The 16,210-nt window shown below is 39.4% G+C and overlaps 1 protein-coding gene across 1 annotated transcript; it reads left to right on the forward strand.

Moving 5' to 3' along the window:
* Positions 1-675: 675 nt before the first annotated feature.
* On the forward strand, positions 676-6,488 carry Cxcl13 (C-X-C motif chemokine ligand 13). The gene is made up of 4 exons (XM_004848018.3): positions 676-776; positions 2,525-2,657; positions 5,230-5,310; positions 5,584-6,488. The coding sequence occupies exons 1-4, from the start codon at positions 713-715 to the stop codon at positions 5,633-5,635; spliced, it is 330 nt and encodes a 109-aa protein (XP_004848075.1). The 5' UTR covers positions 676-712; the 3' UTR covers positions 5,636-6,488.
* The last annotated feature ends 9,722 nt before the right edge of the window (positions 6,489-16,210 follow it).

Genomic DNA, 16,210 nt, shown 5'->3' on the forward strand with positions numbered 1-16,210 from the left:
GATGCTCTTCTCCAAACCTGCTGTCTCCTCCCTCTCTTTATCAAGACACAGGCATACCAAGGAGAGGATACATACTCCTGCTCTCAAAATTTCCATGATGGTCAGATTACATAATCACATATCTCAGTAAAAAAGGGATGGTAGAGAAAACTGTAGCTCATCAGCATAAGGACCTACATGTAAGGAGGCAATCACTAGGTGTGCAAATATCCACAGAGCACCTGCCAGGGGCACAGCTTTCTTGCAGGTGCTAGGCACACAAAGACATGATCAACAGAGTCCACAATGCCATGAAGCTTATATTTAAATGCCATTGAGAAACTTTCCTGGCCCTTCACTGAGAGAAGCAATCAAAGCCGCAGCCATCAACAATGATCCCAAGAGAGTCCCTCAAAGTCTCCAACTGTGACCTCTATCCTCTCTTCTCACCCTCAAATCTCTATAGCATCCCTGACATTCTTACTCTACGTATTCAGGAAATATTTTATTATACTAATAGTGCTCTGAATAAATTCATAAAATTTGCAAGCCAAGTTTTTTTCTTTCCTGAAAAGCAAGCTCAGCAATATTTGGGGACTTTTAGAGCTGATGATGCAGCTGACCTACTGGAGAGAGGCAGTGGGAGGGCCCTGGAGGGTATAAATAAATAGGAGTCCCCGGTGCTGCGAAGCCACAGTTCGGACTCAGGGAAGAGCGCATCCCCCTAGGCAGCATGAGGCTCAGTGCGGCTGCTCTGCTTCTCACAGTGCTGATCAGCAGCTTCTCTCCAGGCCATGGTGAGAACTTTCACTTGTGTTGAGCTCTCCTGTTAACAGAAATGTTCTTCAGTCATTTCCATTTTTAAAAATCTTCAATTAAAAATTGAGGAAGTCTGACTGAAGGGGGAAAAATTGCTTTAGATTTCTAAACATAAGGTGCTTAAGGAATTTGGAGTAGAAACTGGAACTTTTATATTAAGATTTTTATTTGAAGAAGGAGGCAATTCTGGAAGTCCAATGTTCATGTGACTTGTATTTGGTTTGTGTATTCCTGTCTCTTTTCAGACCATCCCCTGCTGTAATAAGTGTTTCTGTTATATCTCTTCATTTTGCTCTCACCCCTCACCAACCCCTTACAGGGTCTAACGTTACTGACATCAACCAGTGTCCCACATGGGACACTCATCAAGCCTTGTAAGTGCACCAGGGGCAAAGGATACACATTCTGCAAAAAGGCAGACTTGTGAATTGAAGTGGGGCTGCTATCTGCATGGAACTAGATAAATATCTAGCTGTAGCAGTGTTTGTATGGCTGAAGGAAAGGATGCAGGCACAGAAAGAAACAATCTCCAGGTGTAGAAGATAAATTTTTATGCTTAAAATGGAGTCCCCCCATTTTTATTTTGTTTCATATGTTATTTGCGCTCTCTAAAAACTCATTTCTCTCCTCCTCTATGAAGCTTTCCTTTTGCTTCTGACAAGTTTAGCTACTAGTAATCAGGATGCAGCACAGAGCTTGGATATAATACCACCTTCTGTGGTATTTTAGTTTTTGTTCACTTGTTATCCCCACCAAATTGTGTAAACCCTCAAGTTGGGCCATTTTATTTATAAATGCACATCAAGCATAGTGGTAGGCACTATGGATAAATAGGGCTTGATAATGTCTTTTTTAAAAAGAGGTGTGAATTTCATTGAAATACGTGAGATGAGTTACTTATAAATAATATCTCCTACAAATAACTTTTATTGTTGAATGAAAATAGTCTTGAATTTTTACAATTGGTTTGTTTTCTGGTAATAATTTGCAACTGACATAGAGAACTAACATATTAAACAAATACAAAAAAAAGTACCTTTTATGGCATTTTATGTAATAGAGAGTGGAGTGGGGCAGGTAAGAGAGAGAACCCTATTCCAGCATGTTATTCTGCAGATATTGCTAACCAGATCACGGCTTCTGTTTTCATGTGCTGGCAGTTGGTTGATTTTTTAAATTGCCTTAACTATAGCTGAGTTGTGTGTCCCTAAATGGTAGTTCTCAACTTTTATTATATAAACAATCACCTGAGTAGCAATATAAAGTGACCACAAATTTCATTAAGCATTATGCTTCTTATAAACCAATTTTATTTTTAAGGTTTTGATAGAATACATTTAAAATTATCCAAGCCAAGACAAATGGAAATGCACAAACTGAAGGCATATATGGCTGAGCATACCAGCTGGAACTTTATTTTTTATTATATTTTAATTTACTTGGTAGTGGGAATTGAACACAAGGTCTTCACACTGAGCTACATCCCCAGCTCTTTTTTTATTTTTTATTTTGAGACAGGGTTTTGCTAAGTCTTTAAGCTGCCAGGGCTAAGCTCAACCTCTCAGTCTTCCAGCCTGAGCTTTCCAGATTGCTGAGGTTACAGGTGTGCAATCCCATGCCCAGCCAGTCGGAAATGTTCAAATCTTCAAATAAAAGAGTATGAGGTTTGGTTTTCATTACAAATTATATGCCAAAAGGATTAAAATAACTAATTCTGTGTTTACAGGGGTTTTGGAGGCTTACAATACAAACCTGAAATGTAGATGTATGGGAGAAACCTCAAGCCTCGTCCGAATAAACCGATTTGATCGACTGCAAGTTAGAGCCCCTGGGCACGGTTGCCCAAACACAGAAATCATGTAAGCTGCAAGAAAAAATAAATAAATATGATTCCTTTCTTCCAGTAAAAGTCAGATCAAATGCTGCCATAAGGGTTGATAATAATCTCTGAGATTTACTCAAATGCTGCTAAAATTCTGAAACTAATAATGAGCATCAGTAATATTTAAGGACTTATTTTGCTGCGGGTATAAATCGAGTGCTTTACACTGGCCTGCTCCCTCATTTTTCTCTTTCCCTTGCTCCTTTAAGGTGTGCTTATTGTTGTCACTCCTTGACAAATGCACAAACAGAGACAGAGCCAGGTGTGGTGGCGCATGTCTGTCTGTAATCCCAGAACTCTGGAAGCTGAGGAAGGAGGATGGCTGTGAATTTGAGGCCAGCCTGGGCAACATAGTGAGACCCTGCCTAAAAAAATCTATAAGCAAACAGAGACAGAGGGAGGCTAACCCCTACCTGGTGCCCACCACAGGGTGGGGATGGAGCCAGGGCTCCATCCATATTCACCCCATTCCCTGCCTCTTTTCACACCTTGGAATATGCAGTCCACATAGCCTCCTTCTCAAGGCATCTCTGACTTTGCTTTTACTAGTAGCTCTTCCCGCAAATATTGCGGGGTGCTGGAGATGGAACCTAGAGCCTTGCACATGCCAGGCAAGCACCCCACCACTGAGCAACACCCCCAGTCCCCATGAACTTCTTTAGGCTTTTGGAATGTTTGTAAGCAGCTACATTTTGTGTGTCCCATTTTGATACCAGTGACGTGTGCCTAACTTGTGAAACAGAAATAAAGGATATCAAAAATGTACATGCAATTTTCATTAAAAAAGCATTATAGTTTCATCCAGTGAAAATTCTTCACCAGTGAAAATTCTAACTAAAGGTCAATTATTGCTCTCAAAGCTGGGAAGTCTAGTCATGTTGCACATGGAAGCAGTTCTCCTGGCTTTATGGAAGAGCTGAGATTCTTTCAATTCCACTTCCCCTGTCATGACTCAGGTTTCTCACCTCTCAACCAAAGGAAGTGATACTCCTTAATTTTCTCTGCCTTAATGTTTCTGAAATAAGAAAAATTTGAAATATGAAAACTTTGACTGTATATTTCTTGTCAAATTCTGCATTTCTGAATTTCAACCAGATATAGAAACAAAAGCTGTGATTTTTAGGAAAAACTCAAATCAATCAGGAGAGAAAGCACCAGATGGTTTGAAATCTGTTTTTCCATCATGAACTTGAAAGGAAATCAAAAGATGCTCCCAAGAATTCACCTGATCCATGACTTCTGACTTCTGTAAGCTTCACCTACAAAGATGGAGTTTCAAATTTGGATGGATGGAGCCTTCTGTTTGCTGATTTATAGTTAAGATAACTGACATGTCAAGAAATCATGTTTTGAGGCCACACCAGTAGATGGTAGAGTCTCCCTATGTTCAGTCACCTGGAAGACCACTTCACTACAGGTAGGGCCCTTAGCACGATGTCTGGCCTTTGGTAATGATTCAGGTCAGGCTTGTGGAAAGCAGGGGCTGAAAGTGTGAGTTCTGGAATTATAAAGTCTTTATTTGAATCTTGCTCTCTCCTGTATTTGCTGTGCAATCTTGGATGAGTTATTTGAACTCGCTAAGCCTCAAGATCCTCATCAGACAGCGAAGAAATAACAGTTCCGCTGGCACAGGATTTTCACAAGATGAATCCAGATGGTCCATGTTTACCTGCTGAACACAGTGTGTGGCATTTTGTGGAGTATGGTATTTGATAAACATGGGCCAGTAGCAAGCATTGCTGCTTTTGCTATAGCCTAAATTCTTAGAACAGGGGAAGTCTTGCTAACTGCTGGTTCAATAAAGTATCACTTGGAACCACCTAGCTCTACAACCTCTACCACTTTAAATTTTATTGGTTTTTTTCAGATGAAAGATCATAAAAGTGTTTTCTATAACCTATTTTGTTCATTCATTCATTCATTCATTCGTTTACTTATTTTGCCATGCTGGAGATTGAACCCCAGGCCTTTGCACTGAGCTATATCCTCAGCCCTGCCCTCTCTCCCTCCCTTCCCTTCTTCCTTCCTTCGTTCCTTTCATTCTTTCTTTTTCTATTCTTTTCTTTCTTATTTTGAGACAGGATCTTGCTAAATCACTAAGTTGCCCAGGCTGAACATGAACTTGTGATCCTCCTGCCTCAGCCTCCCAGAGTGCTAGAACTACAAGACTACAGGTCACCACACCCAGCTAACAAGCATATTTTAAAGATATTGTGATATAACTTTAGAAGTGAGCCAATCTTGAGGTCAGCTATTTGTTCCTTCTCCAATTCGTAAAGGTTGTCGACAAAACACTAACCTCTGACATGTGAGATTCTGTCAATTTTGGATTCATCCACCAGCTCTCACCTATCAGTCCACAAATGGTCATTTTCTAATATTCAGGCTTTGTGCCACAAATCACCTATTCTAGATCTGAAACCGCCCAGTTCCAATTTCACTTCATCTAGGACTAATTATTTTCATAACCAACTCTTTCCATTATTAAAAACTGAAGGATTGAATAAGATATATTACTCTCATTTTTAATTTTGTTTATTTTTTCCTAGGGTCCAGAGGAAGAATAAGTCAGTTGTATGCTTGAATCCTGCAGCCAACTGGGTGCAGAAATTAATCACAGTTTTACAGAAGTAAGTCGGGCACACCTAGGGTTTTCAGAATCCCATTTATTGTGAAGAATTTCCCTTTCCTAGGCAGCCAAAATGTGGACCATTTTAAATGTATAAGTTCTAAGACAAATGCCTGCTTTTCCTGCTACTACTGATCATACAGAGTAAGGGAGACCCATTCCAGAAATTCAGTAAACTAAACTGGAAACCAGTTCTTTTTTTGATATTTCTGGGGGAGAGATGTAATTTCTTCTTGGTATTTCTCTAAATGTGCTTTTTTGTTTTGTTTCACAGAAGAAACCTGCTTTCAACTGCACCTGCTCCAGTGATGAAAAGGGCCGCCTGATGCCAATATGGCCCCTAGAAACACCTGCTTTTGCCCCTTATCCCTACTCTGGATTTTAGATTTGTTCTTGGTTGAATTTTTTTTCCAAGAAAAATAACTTCCTTATATAAACAAGCATGAGGCTCTCTGTAAAAGTAACCTTGCCCAATCTGATGGGACAGAGTCGAGCTCTCTCCCATGCAGACCCCCAGGTACTTGGAGTTCCCATTCTTATTCGTGGAGGAAAGGTTCTCTGGGGAGAGTTTAGTTATAAATTACAGCAGATTTGTTGATAGTATACCTGTTGTTTAATGCTAAACTGCCCTAAAAGATAAGAGAGTGGGAATTTAAACCTCAAATATGAATATGTAATTTGAATTAAAAAATTATGGAAGGTATTTTCAATCATTTTCTGCTTTAACAAAAGCATATTTTCTTGGGAAACTTGAAAAACTGCATGGGAAACAAATGGAGTTTCAGTCTGACAAGGTCCAGAAGGCTCCACATAGTGGATATAAAAACCACTTTTGAGGGGATTGGAGTCCTCCTTCTTTTAAAGAGTTCCTTTGTAAGATGTATTGTCTAAGATCAAAACAAAAAACATTGAAAGATCCTCAAATTTAAAATTCTAGAATATGCAGGAAAAGCATTTGAAGGGTGATATTCAGCTCTATTCTTTTACACGCTTGTCTTGATGGACTTTTTAAATCACATATTTTGCACAGACAAAATACTAATCCCTGGTATCAAATTTTTAAGTGTTTCCTATGCATCTCATGGCAGTTAACAAACTTGAGCAAACATTTTACTTCATTATGAACAATTCATTCCTAATAAAACATTTACTCACGATATTCTGTGGGTCTTCATAATGAAAAGAAAGGTTTGAGCGTGTTGATTTTGTCTTTGCATATCATGGGCTTCTACAGATCTAAAACTGCACCAGAGGTGGGGGGAGTTCCTCTGTAGGAAATGCTTGCTATGGGAACCTCTTTCAGACTCGAAACTCTCACTCCAACCCATTCTTGCTGTCTCTATATTGATTCTTCAAGTCTCCAATGTTTTATTTGACAAAGGTTTGCAATGAATTTGACAAGCAGCAGCAGAAGACACTTAAACCTCCTTCGTTCCCACCACGGCACTGAGTTCCCCCAACTGTCAGTTCCTCCCGTCTGTCCCCAGCTGCTTTGGAGGGCTCTTTCTAGCACCCCCACATTCTACACTCTCCCTGGCTTCCTCTCATTTTTCTCTCTATGGTTGATTTATTTTTATTAAATAAATGTCTTGGGAGGGGATAAAAAGTAGCTACAAATACTATATTTTATGTTGTCTACATTTTTATTACAGATACACAATAATGGGATTATAAAGTGTTGTAAAAATTGGGTAATCTAGTGTTTTTCAGACTTCAGTGTTTGGAGATCAGAAACCCTTTCTATTCTTTGATTTTGGTCTTCTTGGAGAAAGTAGCTAGACACATATTCCAGAGCCTCAAGTAAGAACTATTGCCATTTCCCCGAGGCAGCTGCTCTTGTCACCCCCGACTTTACAGCTAGAGAAGTTAGCACCCAGGGTGGTGCAGAAACTGGGATAGGCCTTACAGCTACTACATGACAAACACAAATTGGAGGCCAGGCAGCATGGCTGACATGAGAATCCATTCTTCTAACCACTACACTATACAGACCCCATAAGAGGCAGACATCGTCAGTAGAAACCTGGGGCAAATAGACATTTGCGTCCCCAATTCACATAACTAGAAAGAGACAAACCAGAATTCAAACCAGGGTTGTCTGACTCCTAAGTGGATGCTCTGAGTCATTACACTAGACTGCATTCAGTTTTCTTTTCTGTAGGTATATTTCTGACCTTTTCAGGGCCAATCAAAGCCAGGGGATGTTGCACAGTAGAGTACCTATAGGTAATAACATAGTATATATTTTTTTAAACTAGAAGAAAGGAGTTTGAACTTTTTCACCACAAAGAAATGATAAATGTTCCAGGAGATGTGCTTATTCTGATTTGAACATTATACAACATACTCATGTATTAAAGTATCATGTGGTCCCCCATAAATATTTACAGTGTTTATGTATCAATTGCAAAGAAGGGGCCAAGGGAATTAAGGGAGTTTCAGCAGCTTCAGGCTTCCCTGGGTCAAGGCGTCCAGCGCGTGTGGTCTAATCCCAGAGGGATCCAGGCAGCTGCAAGGCAGTGAGGCAGGACAGATGTGCAAAAGGAAACAAGAAAAGGGCAGCAGGGGTGTCAAAACTGTTTTTCTTACCATCCAAACTTTCATTTCTCAAAAGTTACAGTACATTACAGAGAAAGTTGTTAGTGTTCTAAGACTCTGTGTGGCTGTGAAATTTCTGTTCATTTGCAATTAGAAATATTAGATTTATTTAGCTATTTTTTTAAAAGTTACAGTGGATTGAGGGTAGGCAGCCTGATTTGGAATGAGACGTGTAAGCCACAGCTAGTTGAGGAAAACTTGTTGAACCAGTTAGTAGAGGATCTGAGGAGAGGTCAAGAAGGGAAGAATTGTGGTCTAGGCAGAATTTAGGTAATTATGATGACATACCGTGGACCCTTGACTTAAGAACTCAGTTTGTTTTTGAGAGCTGGTTGTAACTCAAGTTAGTCAATTGAAAGCTCAGACTCCTCTACACAGCCTTCAAAATCTCTCTCCTGTGTACAGGCAGATCTTGGTGTCCTTAGAAAGACATTGGCCCAGGATTTCTCAATTAACCCCACACAGGAAAGGATGTTGCAGTGTTCCTTCCAGAACTCTTAAAGGGTTAAATCTGTATCTGAGATCATCTGGAAGCACAAGTGGCTGGTATTTGGGTCATATCTCAAGACCTTGGTCATAAGTTAAACTAAAATTCTGGTCACAACCCAAGTTGTTCATATGCCAGGCTGGTCGTAACTCAAGGGTCCATGGTACCTACATACACAAGGTAATTAAAACTCAAAGTAAATAGAGTTTAAGGGAAAATACAAGGTAATGCTGGCCAAAACAAAATGACTGACTCTGAGAAATTGAACACGGGAGCTAGTGGCTTAGATGCATAAGGGTTTCCTGGTAGTTGAGGCAGGGTACCTGAAGTTAGTGTCACTGAGCCTCCACGGCGCTGCCTAAACCCATCCCGCTAGCAGAGGATGCTCCAGTGGAAGTGCATGGCCCTGGCCTCACTTTGAAGTGGCTGTCCCCTTCTCTTGACTACCACATTCCATCTCCTTCTCTTCAACCAGCTGCCTCCCACTGAGATCTGCCATTTGACTGCTGGTAAATCTATAGAAGGTTGGTGCATATCCCAGGGTTTTCTTGCTCTCCTGTAAAGTCTGGGAGTACTGTTGAACAGAATTAATGTGCTGGTCTACAAAAAAACCTCAGTGGAACCGAGAAAGAAGAAGAGGCTCCTGAAGTCAGAAAGGTGACACTTGAAAGGAAATTATACCATTTGTAATCCACAAGGACAGATTTCTCCATGTGTGGTCTCTCTGAAGAGCACCATCCGCCATCCCTAGACACTTGTTAAAATACCAATTCCCCAGCCCCTTCCCAGACTGACAATCAGAAACTCAGAGGTGAAGCTCACCAATTTGCATTTAACAAACTGTGGTATATTTTTTAAAAAAATAAAGTACATTTAAGCTTTGACTCTGGCTCCTGGAAGAGAGCTCCGAAAACCCTTAGAATTTCCAGTGCAATAGAAATGTCTGTATTCATAATAAATTTTGAAAAACATTGATCAGCCCTCACAGCACAGTAGAGCTATCTAAATTTTCTTTTTCTTATACAGGTTAAACTGTAGTTTATGTACAGCACAATTCATACCCTTTAAGGTTTCAGTTCTGTGAGTTGGTTGAGCCAGCCCAGAGTTCCTAAGTCTTGCCTTCTCTACTACACAATGCATATAAATGCAACCATACAAACCACTGCCTGTTTTTTGTCACTTTTGCTTTGCATAATGATTTTGAGATTCATCGTATTGTTGAATGTTTCACTAGCTTATTCCTTGTTGGTACTATTATTACTTTGTATGGATATACCACAACTGGTTCCTTCATTCCCCAGTGGATAGATTTAAAGTTGTTTCTAGTTTGGGGCTATTATGAATAAAACTGTTATTAATATTTATGTATACATCTTTGTACAATATGTGGTTTTCTTTGTTTCTGGTAAAGGGAAAACCTTTACTCTTTGGTAAGTGCTTAGAAGTAAGGTTGCTGAGTCAAATGATGGTGTATATTTAATGTTAAAAGAATCTGTTAAACTGTTTTCCCAAAGCTGATGTACTATTTTACATCCCCATCAGCAATATGAGAGGCCTGGGTTATTCACATCTTCTTCAGCACTTGCTATTTTTGCTCTTTTAAATTTTAGACATTTTTAATAGGTATGAAATTTCTTATAGTCCTAATTTGTTTCTAACAGCTAATGATGTTGAACTGTTCTTGTATATATACTTGAAATCTGTTTATGTACATTAGAAATCTACTTTATGTAAAATCCTTTCTCTGTTGAGTTACATTGTCAAAAAGAAATTGACCATATATGAGTCTCTCTCTGGACTATTGTCTTTCATTGATTCTTCTGTCTAACCTCATCCCAATACCACACGTTCTTGATTAATATAGTTTAACGTAAGTCTTTAAATTATGTATCAGAAATATTCAAACTTCGACTTTTCAAAAGTGTTTTGGCTATTCTAAGTCCTTTGCTTTTCCATGTAAACTTCAGAATCACCTTATCAATGTTTAGCCCCAACTCACCCACCCACACCAAAAAAAGAATTTTGAATGGGACTGTGTTGAATTTGTATGTCAAATTGGGGGGAAACTGACATTTTAATAATACTGAGTCTTCCAGCTCATGAATATAGTATAAATCTCTATATAAGACTTCTCTAATTTACCTCAGTGATGTTTTGTTAAGTGTTCACATTCAGATCTTGTAGTCCTCCAATGCCAAAATACAAGCTGTAGCTTTTGTAGGACATTCTGTAGGGAAAAACAGATAGCTGTGTTTATTACTTATCATTCATATTTTTTGGGAACTGGCTTCTAGCCTAATTTTAATCAAGCAATATTGCTCCCTCCATCACAAAAAAAGGAATGAATCACTTAAAGTGATTAGATGGAATACCCTCAAATTTCCCTCATCAGATATTTAAGTCTACTCAAATCTCCTCCCATCCTTCTCAATTCCCTTTTAGTACATTAGATTTGGTACCCACCCCCCTTGTTGTGCTATGGCTGATCTCTCCACCTGTGTTTTAAATCACATCCCATCTCACCATGTCAGACACTACATGCCATCGATTATTCTTAGTTCTCCTAAATAATAACACCTTCCCAATTACTTCTCTCCCACACCATTTACACATAGTCTAGTCTCTTCCATCTCAAAAGCAAAAGCAAATAAAAAGCCTCTGTCTGGTCACTTTTTGGCTAAGCGTTGACCTTCTCCAAGTCTCTTATGCCATAGTATCCTCTAAATTACGCTTCCTCTCCATCCCTTCCTCAAAACAACTGCCAATAAGTTCACCAATGGCCATTATAAATCAGTATCAGTCAACTATTTCCCAACAATATTGGTTGAGTTCATGATTTATAATCAAAGCATTTATTTTTTGTCCATATGTCTTCAGGTCAGCTAAGGTTCATCCAACTCAGTTGAGTTTGACAGGGATTAACTCAGGCCATTTGCTTGGTTTAGATCTATCCCATGTGTCTCTCATTTAGGGGGAATCTGATGGTATTCAGCATATATTCTTGTCATGGTAATGGCAGATGTCCAAGAGAATTAACCAGAAACATACTATGCCTCTTATGATCTAGGCTCAGAATTACCAACCTGTTGTTTCCACTCACATTTTTTCAAATTGACAAAAAATAATTGTGTGTATTTACAGGGTAAAAATGTGATGTTATGATATGTGTATACATTATGGAATGATTAAATCAAACATATCTAGCATATTTAACATTTCTTTGGTGAGAATCTTTAAAATCTTCTCTTTTAACAGTTTTGAAATATGAATTATCAACTATAATGACTATCCTGAGCCAAAGCAAGTCATATGGGCAAGTCCAATTTAGTGGGTTGGTAAGTTTATCTCACCTGGCAAGGAGCATGGATAAAGAGAAAGGTAAAGAATTTGGAGCAGTAATAAATCTGCCATCATTGCCAAGTATAGAGATCATTCTTTTCTGCTCATTTTATAGTACTCAAAAGTACTTTTTAGGAATGGAGGATTCATCCACAAAGTTTCTCTCCCCTTTTTTATGGTTTGGATCTAAAATTTCCCCCAAAATTCTCATACTTTTGAAAGGTGATTGGATCATGGGAGCACTATACTCATCAGTGAATTTGTACATCGATGAGTTAGTAGCTAAATGTGCTGTTAGGAAGAGGGTCTGGGTGGAGGTGGGCCACTGTGGTGTGACCTAGAAGGGTATATTCTTACCCCTGGCTCCTCTCTTCTCTCTCTGCTTTCCCGGCTGCCATGGTTTGGCACCTTCTCCTCTACCATCCTGTTTCTGCCTTGGATTCAGCCAACCATGGACTGAAACCATGAGCCAAAATAAATCTTTCCTCTAAATTGTATGTGTTGGGTATTTTAGCCCAGCAACAAGAATGTGAAAGATAACTTGAACCTCAGAATGACACATTTCTGGACTTTCTTTTACCTTTCTAGCCTTCTGGCCTTCTCAGATTTACTTTCAGGTTCACCCTTCTTTTTCTGGCCCCTCAATAACAGATAGGTTTACTTGATTCTTCTTTTATTACTATATAGTTTCTTCTCAAGAAATATCATCGAACACCATTGCCTTCATTACCATGTAAACACATGTGTTGCAGTCTCAGCTTATCATTCCCAGTTCTTCTCTAAGGTCCATTCCATTCCACCCAAATGACTCTGCTATATTTTCACTTTGCATTTTTCAAAGATGCTTCAGATGTAATGTCAAAGGGCCAAAATTCATAATCCAATTTCAATCTGGCTCAATTCCATCACTTTCTGTATCAGTACAGCCTCTACAACTTGTCTAATTGTGCAAGATGGGAAACGAGTACTCATTGTAATATTTCTTTTCTATCACTACCAGCTGCATATCCAATCCATAACAAGTCTGTTGATTAATTTCCCCAAACATCCCCCAATCTGTCCACAAGTCTCCATCTTTCTGCAAACCTCTTCCAGGTACCAGCAAGTTTCAACTGGATTAGATAGCTTCAAAAACTTTGTCTTCCTCCACATCATCTGATATTCCTCTCTACTTTAGCTAAGGTGATCCTTAAGAAATGTTCATTTGATGATTTTGCACCTGCTTCAGTTCCAAGCTCAAGGATTACTTCCTTAAGGAAGCATTCTGTGCCTCTCATCCTAGATCACATCACCCTGTGATGTCCTCTCACATAACCCTTTGTCCTCCTGGAGAGCACTTACCTCAGTCATTAACAATGCAAACTGTTAGTGTGACCATCCAACTGCCAACTGTCTCCCTATTAGACTAGCAACTCCAAGAGGGCAAGAACTCTGTCTGGTTTTGTTCCCCTTGTTTGGGGAGCAATTCTACAAAATTTGGGGGAAAAATTATTTCACAATTAAATTATGATTAGGGTCTAGTTTTCCTGCCTACAGGCCAGCTACAGCGAGTAGAGACATAACTCCATATTTGCCTCCAGTCACAGTTAAGACCTCAATAGTCCAGTGATGCTGTGATGCTCCAGGGCAGTATTATGCCAGGTTGAGGCCGTCCTGGGAGGAACGAAATCTTCATCTGCATAGTTCCTCATTGTTCTAGGATTCCTGCTGCAGCCCTCTGCGTCATCTGCTCCATTTCTTTCTCCTGATGTTCTGAATAAAGGTGTGGCAAGCTTGGTGTTTTGGGTCTTCAATGCCTAAAGCAGCATTGATAAGGCCAAAGCTCAGCTTCTTCTCTAAGTCTCATTTCTGTCTATATATTAATTAATTCACCTTGTGTTGTCCAGGCTCACAGGAGACTAGGTCTTAATACAGAGGTTCTCGTAATGTTCCCTTACCCTGTTCCCTACACCCTTGTAATCTTATGAGTTCAACAAATATTGAGCAATATATCATTCACATAATGAATAAATACATGAATGATGAACTTGTAACTGTATCATTTACTATAAAATACTATAAGAAAGAACATTTCACACATTTGTCCTATTTTCCTAACTAGATTACACACTTCCTGGAGGCAGAGTCTGTTTGTCTGCCACACAGAGGCCCAGGTATTCAGTAAGCAACTCTGTGAAAAGTTAAAAACATCTTGTACAGCACATAATTTCCTTGGAATATTTAAGAAAGCACTTTTTACCATGTTACCTAGAATATATAACTGGGAGCCAGTAGGCCCTAATCACATGTTTATAACTACTATTATGCTTTGAGCATCGTGGCAGATCACTGAAATTTAATGCAATTATATAATATTGAAATCTCAAGTTAAATGCTGCTAAAATTATGTCTTGACATTAGGGCACCAGGATATATTACTGGAAAAAGCAAAATCAATATAAATCCATTCCATCATAAATGTAAGATGACTGGTAGGAGAAAGGAAAGAAGGGAAAGGAAAAAATATGAGAAAAGGAAAAAATGGAAACAAAGTCTTTGTAAATAGGGAAGGGTGGAGGGGGTGAAGGGAGGGCAGGGGAATAGGGAAAAAATAAGAACCAAGATACATCATGTAAAGGTACAAGATCCCAACAATGAATGTAACTATTGTATACCTAAAATGTACCAATAAAAGAATTTAAGGAAAAATAAATAAATACATAAATTTAAGATGACTAACACTGAATTCTTAAATGTTATATCATTTAGGTATCAATAGGAAACAAGGCAGGCTCAGCTGGTACTTTAGAGAGAAAGCAGTGAAGGAACGATTTCAGAGGTATGGGCAGGGTTAGTGGGACAAGCAAGGAATGTTGAGGTAGCCACTCTCAGGCCTGTACAAGAAAGAGGAGGAAATGGTACTATGGAAGACTGTCTGAAAGGCAGACTGCCAGGCAGGAAACACACAGTTACTGAGGAAACAACCACAACCAGAACTGAGTGTGAACAGGGAGTAAGGAAATAGATTCCTCTACCTTTGTTTCCTCGGATCAGCTATCCACTCTCCCTCTGCTGTTCCCATCCTTTACCAAACCCAGCCAGAGGGGGTCAGATGAGGAAATGAAAAGTTCAGAGAGGTTAAGGAATGTTCTCAGAGTCACACAGCTTTTGATATTTTTGTTTGTTTTAGTATTTGAATCCCAGCAGGTTATACTCCAAATATGGTTTTATCCATTATTTTGCATGTCCCAGGGATAACTGTCCCAAATAAAAATTGTTATAATTTTAATAAAAGTAAGTGAAGACTATAGATGTGTATTTTTTATACATTCCATAGTGTTAAAAAATTTAACATCCCTTGCCCCCAGTAGGAAGGGATGAGGATCCCAAAAGATGCCTCTTTGGCCTGATTCTTTCTGCTTTTCTCTTGGTGGTGGTCCCTGTAGGAACTCTAGCTCTTTCTGACAGAGGTCCTGGTCTCCAGGCCCTTCTGCTCTTCACCTTCTGCCTTGTTGCACCAAGCCAGAGGCCAGACCGCAAGGGAGCTGCATAGTAAACCGCACAGGGTCCTGTGTACTTTCAAATATTCTTTATCTCCCTCTGCTGGCAGATCCAGGAAATACCACACGGAGGCTTAATTGGGTACAGACTCCTGTCTTCCTATGTGTCAGAAGGTAAGAGGTGTGTCCTAAGGACGGCAGACAAGTAGATCTTGTCACTCCTTTCTGTCAGCGCCCAAAGCCAGGACCCGAGGGTCTTTCCTCTCAAAGTAAGACCCCCTCCCCCCACCAAGCAACATCTGAGAGTTAAACACGTAATATGAGAATCAGAACCTGCACATCAGGATCCCCAGATAATTTATATGCGGCTAACTCTGAGAAGTCTTCTCTCCCTATATTTTCCTTTGTACATGTATTCCTTCCTCTTCACTGCAAAGAGACTAAATGCAATCAGTTCCCAAGGTTAAGCCCTAATTCCTAGGTTTAGATTTGCAACCAGGCCAAGGAGAATGAAAACTGGAAATCAGAAGACCTTGCATCAAAATTTGATCCTGCTGTAATTAAATAAAACATGAGTTCTCTGAGCTTCATTATTCTAAATTTTCAGATGGAAATAATACTCCCTTTGGGAATTAAGAATAAAAACATTTTCAGATCAGCTACACATAATGTGGGGTCATTGCTGGGACTTATAAATTCCAGGAAGCTAAGATTATTCTTCAATTTCTGATGCCATTCCACTGGTTTTCTAGAAATGGTCACATTCAACTCTGAGTTAATGCCACAGCCTTCTACTGGCATCCAGTGGTAAATGTCATAATTGGAAACATCCGACTTCCCAAACAGTAAATGCAGTAAACCCTAGAACTGACCCAAGCATATGGAACCCAAAGCCAGCATGTGCTCACCATGTGGCCTGTAAAATAGACAGAGAAAAGAATTGAAGAAATGTGCCTTTAAGTGTCAGCTCAAACCCATGGCAGATAGAGAATTAAAGG

This window comes from Heterocephalus glaber, unplaced genomic scaffold (assembly GCF_053883595.1).
Source record: "Heterocephalus glaber isolate CG9 unplaced genomic scaffold, H.glaber_assembly_v1.0 deba00001454, whole genome shotgun sequence".
Lineage (NCBI taxonomy): Eukaryota > Metazoa > Chordata > Mammalia > Rodentia > Bathyergidae > Heterocephalus > Heterocephalus glaber.

What these genes read in the sequence shown, in the direction of transcription:
- Cxcl13 (XM_004848018.3), top strand. Translation starts at nt 713, where the DNA reads ATGAGGCTCAGTGCGGCTGCTCTGCTTCTCACAGTGCTGATCAGCAGC. An exon ending in TGCCCAAACACAGAAATCAT is followed by an intron (nt 2,658 to 5,229) that starts GTAAGCTGCAAG and finishes ATTTTTTCCTAG; the next exon opens with GGTCCAGAGGAAGAATAAGT. An exon ending in TTAATCACAGTTTTACAGAA is followed by an intron (nt 5,311 to 5,583) that starts GTAAGTCGGGCA and finishes TTTGTTTCACAG; the next exon opens with AAGAAACCTGCTTTCAACTG.